General features: G+C 38.5%; 1 protein-coding gene across 1 annotated transcript; it reads left to right on the forward strand.

The window, feature by feature from the left end:
• Positions 1-3,928: 3,928 nt before the first annotated feature.
• Positions 3,929-6,214, forward strand: LOC105162231 (uncharacterized). Its single transcript, XM_011080225.2, has one exon. It carries the CDS (start codon positions 3,929-3,931, stop codon positions 6,212-6,214), a length of 2,286 nt encoding a protein of 761 aa, XP_011078527.2.
• Positions 6,215-9,900: the final 3,686 nt, after the last annotated feature.

Consider the following 9,900-nt stretch of genomic DNA (forward strand, 5'->3'; position numbering starts at 1 on the left):
ACCCCCTCGATCTGAGTATAACCCTTCCCACCAAAAACGAGCCTTATAGCGATCAATGGTCCCATCAGGATGAAGCTTTAGCTTAAGCTGATGGTACGTTTTCCAGGCGGCAAGGTCGTCAAGATCCAAGTTCTGTTTGTAGCCAATGCCTCCAACTCCTTAGATATAGCCTCCACCCAATTTCTATCCTTATAAGCCTGCAAATAACTGTTAGGCTCATGTAAAGCATATAAGTGAGCGACAAATCTAGAATGTGCACCAGAGTACGACGCTGAGATACAGGAAAAAGAAGTGAGGGTGCAGTTGCAATCGTAATCTGATAGCCAGGATGGCCTACAATGAGGTCGCTGAGATCTACGAAGTGGAATAGAGGTGGGAGAGCTTGGCACTGGATCAAGAGTAGAGGGAGTGACCGCGGTCGGGGTAGGAGGGGTCGCTAAGTCGCTCGAGGGAGCAGGGGGGTCGCCAGGTCGCTCCAAGGAGTAGGAGAATCAAAGTCATCTGCAGAAGTGGTAGCGCGATGGGATCAGAAGGCGAGGTAAGGTTGGAATAAGGGAAGATGTGCTCGTGAAACACCACGTCCCTAGAGGTAAAAAGGTCATAGGAGTCAAGAACATAGACTTTGTAGGCTTTTTTGGTTTGGCAATAGCCAAGAAAGATACATTTCGTGACACGTTTATCAAACTTTTCTTGTGAGACAGAGTGTTGGTTGCGAAGCACATACAACCAAACATGCGGAGTCGTGTGAGGTCGGGTCGTTTATGATAGAGGATTTCATATGGGGATTTCCAGTCAAGGATAGAAGTGGGTAGTCTGTTGATGAGATAGGTGGCTGTGAGAATGGCTTCCCCCTAAAACTGAGTGGGTAAATGTGATTGGAAGAGAAAAGCCCTGGCAATCTCTAAGATTTGCTTATCTTTACATTCTGCGACCCCATTTTGTTGAGGGGTATAAGGACATGAGTTCTGGTGTATAATTCCAAGGCAGTTAACAACGAACTACATTGGTCGTTAACAAATTTTGATCCATTATATGATCGAATATATTTCACAAAGGCACGAAAGTGAACTTTGATCATATTTAGAAAGTTGGTCAGTGTTTGAGGAACTTGGGACTTATATTTGAGTAGGAAGGTCCAGGTCACACGACTATAGTCGTCTACAATGGTAAGGAAGTAATGACACTCGGTCAGTGGAGCTAGGTCCCCAGATATCTGTGTGTAAGAGTTTAAAAAGACTAGCAGAAGAAGGGTACTAAGGGCAAAGGACAGACGATACTGCTTAGCTATGGGGCAAATATCACACTGATCATTGATAGAAGAAACATCGAATTTAATAGATTGGATATGTTTAAGTACATTGGATGAAGGAGGCCGAGTCTTCTATGCCATAACAATGTGTTACAAATGTGAGCAAAACGGCAAGAATTAATCACAAGAGAACTAAAGGATGAAACATCTATAAAGTACAGATTCCCAACTTGGTTTCCCACAGCAATGGTCCTCTTAGTCCTCTGGTGCTGAAATGCACAACAGGAAGCATGAAAAACGACCTCAACAGGTAGTGAAGAGCAGATCTTAGGAAATGAAAGCAAGTTAAATGTAAAGGAAGGCACCAGCAGCACAGGTGACAGTGAAGTTTTTTTCTATGGTGATGGTCCTGAAATGAGTAACTTACTTGGTGGAACCATCCGGAATATGTATTTAAGTAGGATGTGAGATAGGGGTTAAATTTTCAAGGGGACAAAAGTTACCGCACATATGATTAGTCGCCCCCGTATCTATAATCCAGAAATTAAAACAGTTAGCTCCAAAACTCATAAGGGCAATATCAGTACCTGTGAATTCATCCAAGCGACCTCTTCCTTTCGTGCGACCTACCCCATCTGGCCCTCTAGACTGCATGCTAGTTCGCATAAGCTTAAGCAGCTCCTGCAACAGTTCCTCCTTAGCATCAGGTCGCCGCGGTATCTCCTTTCGGGTCGCTACTTCCGCTGCGAACCCACGCGCTACACCTGTATCTCTTTTATGTTTATCCACCAACTCCTTGTACCGTTCAGGCATTCCATGAAGTTTAAAACAGGTCTCCCTATTATGTCCTATTATGTCACAGTGCAAGCATTGCTGGGTTCGCTTGTCCAGTGGAATATACAATCTCTTGTAAGGTCGCAGGCCTCCCTTAATATTCAATGTCGCGTTCTCACCACTATCTGCGAGCTCCATCTGAACACGTTTTTGTTTTTTCACGCTTTGTATCATGGAGTATGCTTTGTTTATGAAGGGTACAAGATTCATGACCAATAATTGATGTCTCACCCCATCGAACGCCTCATTAAGTCCCATAACTAATTGCATGAGTTCAGTAAAGGCTGTTGTTTCAGCCACGACCCCCCAAGCCCCACAGGTGCACCCGTTGCAAGTGCACTGTAGCATCAGCTTTAGCTCCCCCATTTCATCCCATAGACGTTTCATGTTGGTGAAATATGTTGATAGGGAGGATTGAGATCTAACCATAAACTCCTAGAGGACTTTGTGTACATACAAGCCTCCACGATGTCTTTGGAGATGGTATTGAGCATCCATGTGGTCACCATGCTGTCCACTCTAATCCACTGTTCAAAAAATGGGTCATCAGTATTCAGTTTGCTGTAAGTGTCATCGATAAATCCCAGCTTCATCTTGGCACGTAGAGCTCTCTTGATCCCGAGCTCCAATTGAGGTAGTTGTTGCCGGTCAGGGGTGCACTCACCAAAACCATCCCAGGATGGTTAGAACCACGAAGTTGCAATTTCTACAGTAATGGGTTTCCCCGCATCTCCGCTGTCGCGACATTTCGGCCATTCAAAAACACAACGTAAGAGGGACCCTCAAACGCCAGAAAACGTGTATGTAGAGACCTTCAAATGAAACCTCTGATACCATGTCGAATAATCCGGTAAACACAAAATAGTCCAGCCATAATGGACTATTGGGAGTAAAAATGTATCAATAGTCACATAAAAATAAATCCATAATGTACACAATTGATGGGTATATATACACCAAGCAAGAGAGAAAATAACTACTTCTAACAAGCTGTCTATGTGAATACAACCTAACCAGCTACTGACAAAAATAACCAAAAAATTACAAGAAAAAAAAAAACGACAAAAAATAAACAGGTCGCTGTTCAGGAGGTTGCTGGTGGAGGTCGCTGGTGAGATGAAGTCACTTGTGAGATGTATGTTCAGGTCGCTACATTTTGGTTGGCATTTATTAATTTTAATAAGGATACATATATTGTAATTTGTAAGTAGAAAAATGTAGTTTATAATGTCAAAATATAATAACTAAGTGGAATAAATCTTTTTATATTAACTAATTAAATGCTATGTCTGTGTAAAAGTAATAATTTCTTTTTTATTTATGAAGTACCTATTAGATTTTAGTTAAATAATTTTTACTTATAGATTTAATTTATTATAATAATATAATAGTATTATTGAGCTAATATGAATCACATGTTTTTTTTACTGCTGGTAGATAAAAATAAGAACATATCATATATAAGAAGACATGCGTGATGTAACAGATATATAGTATTCTTAACTCAATAATTAAAAGCAAACATCCAAAATATACATCTACTTAATTTCAAGTTACATCAGCTGATTGTCTTTCTAAAAGTGGTCGAGAAGCTGTTCGTGGAAGAGAATTAAAGATTGAACATGTAAAGGACTATTCTTTCCATCCCATTTTCATATGTCCCCTTATTGGAATACATCCTTACAAACACCACACACGGCGTCGACAATACGAAGGAGAGTCACGGCAACTGTATGGTATAAAAGCATCTTCACATTATAAGCTTCGTGTTCCAGCTTCAGCTTCAGCACCTCTTTCCTGCCAAAACACTTAGACAATTCATAATCTTCCAAGGGCTATTTCTGCATGGATGCATCCGATCCATCCGATTATGATTTCTTCAAACGTTTACAAGATAAGCTTGATGAGGTAATGCCATGGATAGGTAGGTATATCCTGGCAGCTTCTGCAGTCTGCACGCTTGCAATGGCAACTGATGCCTTGAATGGGATCAGGTCCAGGAAGTTGTGGTTCCCTTGTAAATACTTCTCTCTTGATGCCACTTCCTTAACAATATTAGGCGTGGCAATGAAGCTAACGGTGGACCTTAACACTCTTTTGCTGATGGATTCTGATGCGCTCGCAAGGCTCAGCAGTTTGTTTTTTATGTCAGCAGCAATGGCTAACTTTATGTCATCTTTGGGTTCCATGAAAGATAAAGAGATTCTAATGAACGTCGTCGCGCTTGGGATTCTTGTAATAACGATCGTGGTTAACATTTGGATACAAGTTTTTCAGTTGGAAAGCTTTTATCGCGGCAGCACTTTCGTCAACGATCAAATGATTCCTACAATTTTGATGCTTCTTTTGCTTATCATGTTTGCTTCTTCGGTAATCACACTTCCAACCAGCAAAAAGAGTTTGGAGTTAAAGTATCAAGTGATGCATAAGGTGGCTATGACGGAAGAAGGGATGGTGAAAAGGGGGCAGGGGTTTAGAATTGACAAACGGATGATTAATGGAATGAAGAAATACTGGTTGATGGCGGAGACTAGCAATCCTCAGTTTGTGATGGCACGTTCCATCTTGTGCACAGGTTCAAGTGTTACTTGCTTATTCGCTGCCCTATTTTTCCTATTCAATTTCTTTCCAGAAAATCTGTTGGAGTTTAGGGAACAAATCAAATCCCACTCCGTGTATGGAGATAACACAAAATGGATTCTATTAGTTCAAATAATTGGAACGCTAGTGGGAACAATTGTGTCTTTATGCAGATGGTTTACTGCTGTCAGATTCAAGTGCCTAATGACTTGTCATAGAATTAGCTTTAGAGAGGAACTCAAGATTGAGGCACACTGGATCCAAACGCTTGTATACTGGAGAGATAGCTTCTCGGATTTGCAAATTCAAGACAACAAGTGCAGGAGGTATCTCCATGATGCAAAATGGTTTGCTCTAACTTTTCTCATTGGAGTTCAGATAATGATAGTTACAGTAAGCAAGCTACTTGTCCTCATCCCTGCCTTACTTGTAACTCCATTTATCTTGTTCTTCAAGAAGTTAAAGGCTCAACTTTTGTCCAGACTTACGACCCCAAATAATGATATCAGATCTGAATCAGGAGGTGACACAGAATTGAACCTCAACCGTTTTGTTCTTCTACTTGATGGTGAAGCGGAGCTACCTGAAAAGACCCTAAAAAACATTTGTCGCCAGGCAGATAAAGTGATTGAAATGGGTAAAGAACAACAACCACAGAAACTAATGCATCTCCTCAATAGATTCGGCAACTTTAGCGGGGTAAGAGAATTTGACAGCTTTCAAGTTCCAAGTCTACATTCTCAAGAGCCTCCAAATTGTTGGAGCCTTCCGATAGTGACTCTTACAAGCATCGCTATTTCACTTCCAAACATTGCCAATAATCACAAGGCCACACAATTAATGAGCAACGTGAGTGAAGGGTTGTCCTTGGTCAAGCTTATAGAGAAAACAGTCTATGAAAACGATGAACTCCTGAACATCAGAAATGCTACAGAGGTTTCGTGGGCCGGGGTTGCATTGTACAGGATGTGGCAGAGGATTGATCTCAGGAGGATTTCTCTTACATGCAAAAACTCCAAGAATGTATTACAAGAGCTTTCTAGCAATGCTGAAAGAACAATGGTGGATTTCAAGAGAACAACGAACGATATCCTAATGGATAATCCTTTGAACTGGCCGACTAACATTATAGCAGCCAATTCAATGTATAGGATCTGTCAAACTATTCTGCTCTCATGCCAAGAGGGAAAGGAGCAAACTGATGATGGATTATTTGAGAGATTATCTGTCATGATTGCAGATATTCTGGCAGCTTGTTTTACAAATTTACCTCATGTAATAATAACCAAGTGCCACTCGAATGCCATAGAAGAACGAGAGAAGAGTGTCCACGAAGCGTTTCTCCTTCTTGGTAAAACGGGACAAATTTTTGAACTTCTTCAACGACAAGAATGGCCATATCTGAATCATGATAAAGCAGCATACATCGAAGAGTGGCGCGCTTCATTCTTGCAGAGTAATGATAGTCCTTCGACCTCATCAACTTCAACTGATGAAGCAGCGAAATGTCTGTTCTTAAGTGCGGAGCAACTAAATGTTATGGTGGAATGATAAATCGTACAATGGTAATTCTCCCGGACAGAAAACAATCCAGTTATAACTTTCTTCATTTCTTCCAGGGAGACCATTTTGTTGAGGTAAAATGCATTCCACGATTTGGGAAGTGTTAAATATTAGTGCTTCCTTCCTTACACAATGTTTCCGTTCTTAGCTATAGTAGTGACATGTTATGTTAGTTTGTTAGCTCACTGCTGCTTTAATCACTATATATATATATATATGCTTGTGATGCAATGCTATTATTTATCAATAAATAAAACCCCTTTTTGCTAGTCTACTTTATCTTTTACTTCAATTCTATTGAACTATATATCATGTTTTAAAAGTACAGGACATATTCGATAACATCGATCGGTACATATTTAAATCGATCCTTATCAATCCAACAATAGATACTAGTTTTCGTAGCATATATGTATCACCAATAAAATAATATATTTTGTTGACCGTATTAAAGTATTATCCCCGATAATATCTAATAACATCAAATTATCATGAATGTTGTATACATTAGTGAAATTTATACTTGTTTGCTGAAAGCTCTTTGACTTATTCAATTAATGTACTGTTAGATGTATAGCGATATTTTCTTATTGCTTTTGCTAATGTACTATTTTTTTTACTGCAACTCCAAGTTTGATGAGATAATGTTTCATTAAGTTTTATTCTTAACCTTCTAAATATATATTAATGAATAGTAATTTATGTCAATTTGCACTTAGTTTTCTAATTTATTGAATTTCCAATGCATTTTTATTTTAATAATCCCTCGATATATAATATCCTAACACGTTGCATCTGATGTAGAACAATCCGTATCAATATTGTTCCCGATACTTCTACTTTGAACTATGCTAATTGGTATATTCATATTCTCGAGTGATCCAGATCGTCTACCACATTTTCATGTTAATTATATATTGATGTCACACCAATGAGTCATTGACACATATTCTTGTTTAAATTAAAATATAATTTAATTAAATTAAATTATAATTTAAGAATTTAACTGCATACAATATACTCATAAGCGTTACATAAATATGTATCATGAATATGTAATACAAGATTTTTTATCGATTTGGAGCATGCAATCAGCTAATATGGGAGTAGTTCTATCACACAACATGGTGTTGAAAAACTTGTTGGCAGAAACTACAAGTAGTGGAGAATGTCTATGGAGACGTATCTTCAAGCTAGCAATCTTTGCCTTGAAGACATCAAGTAGCAAAGAACATATTGATATAGATGGATGAAGCCAGCAATACATATCTTTACCCAATATTCCTTTCAACTTTTGCATAGAATAAAACATGTATATTGACTTTTAGTTATGCTACTAAGGTGCGCATTGTACGTGAATGATTATTCTTTTTTTTATTTTTTTAAAAAATAGCTATAAAAATTATAAATATTTTATAAACTTTGAATTGTTTTGAAAAATATAATTAATAATATTTATTTTTTAACTCCTAATATAATAATTATTATATGCTTTATATATAGAAGCAATTAATTTATCTTTTTTAACCAAATGTCCTAAATGAATATATAGTTTCTTGGCAATATTTGTGAGGTTGGTTAATTCTATTATCTTTATGCATATGTTTTGATTTTTGTTCGCTTTCGTATTATAACTAAGCTGATTATTTTTACAGTATTATTGAGATATATCTCTAATTTTTTATTTTTTAGAAAAAGTTTTAAAGAAAATTTATTCTTGGATTGTGTAGTTTTAAAGATGGGTTTCCCCTCCAAATTTATTGTCCTTATCAAGCACGCTGCCGAAAATTGCTGGTTTACCATTCTGGTTAATGGAGAACCATTTGGTTTCTTCAAATCTATTCAAGGCCTTAGACAAGGTGACCCAATTTTCCCTGCTTTGTTCATCCTTGCTGCAGAGGCTCTTTCCAAAGGGCTTAATCACCTTTTCTCATAGAATCCTCATATATTCTATCAGACGGGCATTAAAACTAGAGTTTCTCACCTGACCTATGCAGATGATTTCATCATTTTCACCAGATGTGAAGAACACTCTCTGACCAAACTGATGCAATTCCTGCAGGAATATGAGGACCAATCTGGCAAAAAAATCGATCACTCCAAGAGCTTTTTTATCCCTGGTAAGAAGGCCAATAACATTGCCCACAGAATCAAATCCATTATAAGCTTCAACCTCAAGTGTCTTCCTATCACCTATCTTGGAGCTCCTTTGTATAAAGGTCATAAGAAGAAAATTCTTTTTGAACCCCTTATTGACAAAATCAGAAACAGGATTAGTGGATGGGAGCATAAATATCTTTCACAAGGGGGCAGGCTTCAACTTATTAAAAGTGTTCTTTTCTCTATGCCTGTATATCTTTTTCAAGTTTTGAGTCCTCCTATTGGCACTCTACAAAAAATTGAACAACTTTTTGCCAAATTCTTTTGAGGATCCACTACTGACCATAGGAAAATTCATTGGACTAAACGGGCTTTCATCTGCTATCCTTGTGAAGAAGGGGCTTGGGCATTAGAAACATTAGGGATACTGTCACAACCTTCACTCATAAACTCTAGTGGCGGTTGAAACAAAACAATTCTCTATGGGTCAGCTTTACTATCAGTAGATATTGTAAAAAGCCTACACCTACCTAATCTAAAGCTAAACCGAGGAACATTTGTAGAAGAATTTGTAGCATCAAATCTATCTCTTAGGAGAATATTTTTTGGAGCCTTGGAGCTGGTAATGTATCTTTCCGGTATGATTGTTAGCTCCCTGCAGGCACCCTTCATTCCCTCATACACCACAACAGAGCGTCTAATGCTCTGGTCAAAAACTTCTGGACCAACCACACATGGGGTATTGATAAATTGAAGTAGGTTGTTCCTCAGCATATCATGGAGCTTATTTTGCAGACCCCCATTAATCCTCAGCATCAAGATTTTATGCATTGGAAACCATCCCCCTATGGTTCCTTTTCTACAAAATCAGCTCGGGAGATTACTAGAGATCACAAACCTTCCCTACCCATCTTCAAAAATCTCTAGTCCCCCCTCGTCAGGCCTACAATTTCTATCTTCATTTGGAAAGTCCTCCATAACTTGAAACCAGTTGACAGTAGACTCAAACAAAAGGGCCTCTCTCTGGCCTCTAGATGTGTTTGTTGTTTGAAGGAGGAGGAGACTATCCCTCACCTTTTCCTTCATAACAAGGTTTCCCTTGAAGTCTGGAGCTTCTTTGCCTCCTTTCAACTCAATAATCCAGTCACGAACAATTTTTTCATGATCCTTCAAGCCTGGAGAAACAATATTTCTAATCAGCTTCACATCAGAGATATTCTTCCCCCGCTGATCATGTGGTACACTTGGATTTGCATGAATGCAGCCATATTTGAGGGGGCCCATTTCAAAGCTAATCGTATTATCTCACAAACCCTCAATTATCTTCATCTTCTCGGTAAAACCAACCTCATGAGAGCTATACAATGGAAAGGGGACAGATCCTCTTTTTAAAATTTCTCTCCCCCCTCATAAGATATCATCCAGAATCTCTATTGTTAAGTGGATTAAGCCAGATAAGGGATGGTTCAAATTGAGCACAGATCGGGCTTCAAAAGGAAATTCAGGTGTTGCAGGAGCAGGTGGAATCATCAGAAATCATTTAGGTCAGACCGTCTTTGCATTCCACAAACATC

Source organism: Sesamum indicum, linkage group LG7 (assembly GCF_026168435.1).
Source record: "Sesamum indicum cultivar Baizhima isolate 11 linkage group LG7, ASM2616843v1, whole genome shotgun sequence".
NCBI classification, from domain to species: Eukaryota; Viridiplantae; Streptophyta; class Magnoliopsida; order Lamiales; family Pedaliaceae; genus Sesamum; species Sesamum indicum.

Excerpts from the sequence above, each read along its gene's own strand:
- LOC105162231 (XM_011080225.2), top strand. The coding sequence starts at position 3,929 with ATGGATGCATCCGATCCATCCGATTATGATTTCTTCAAACGTTTACAA.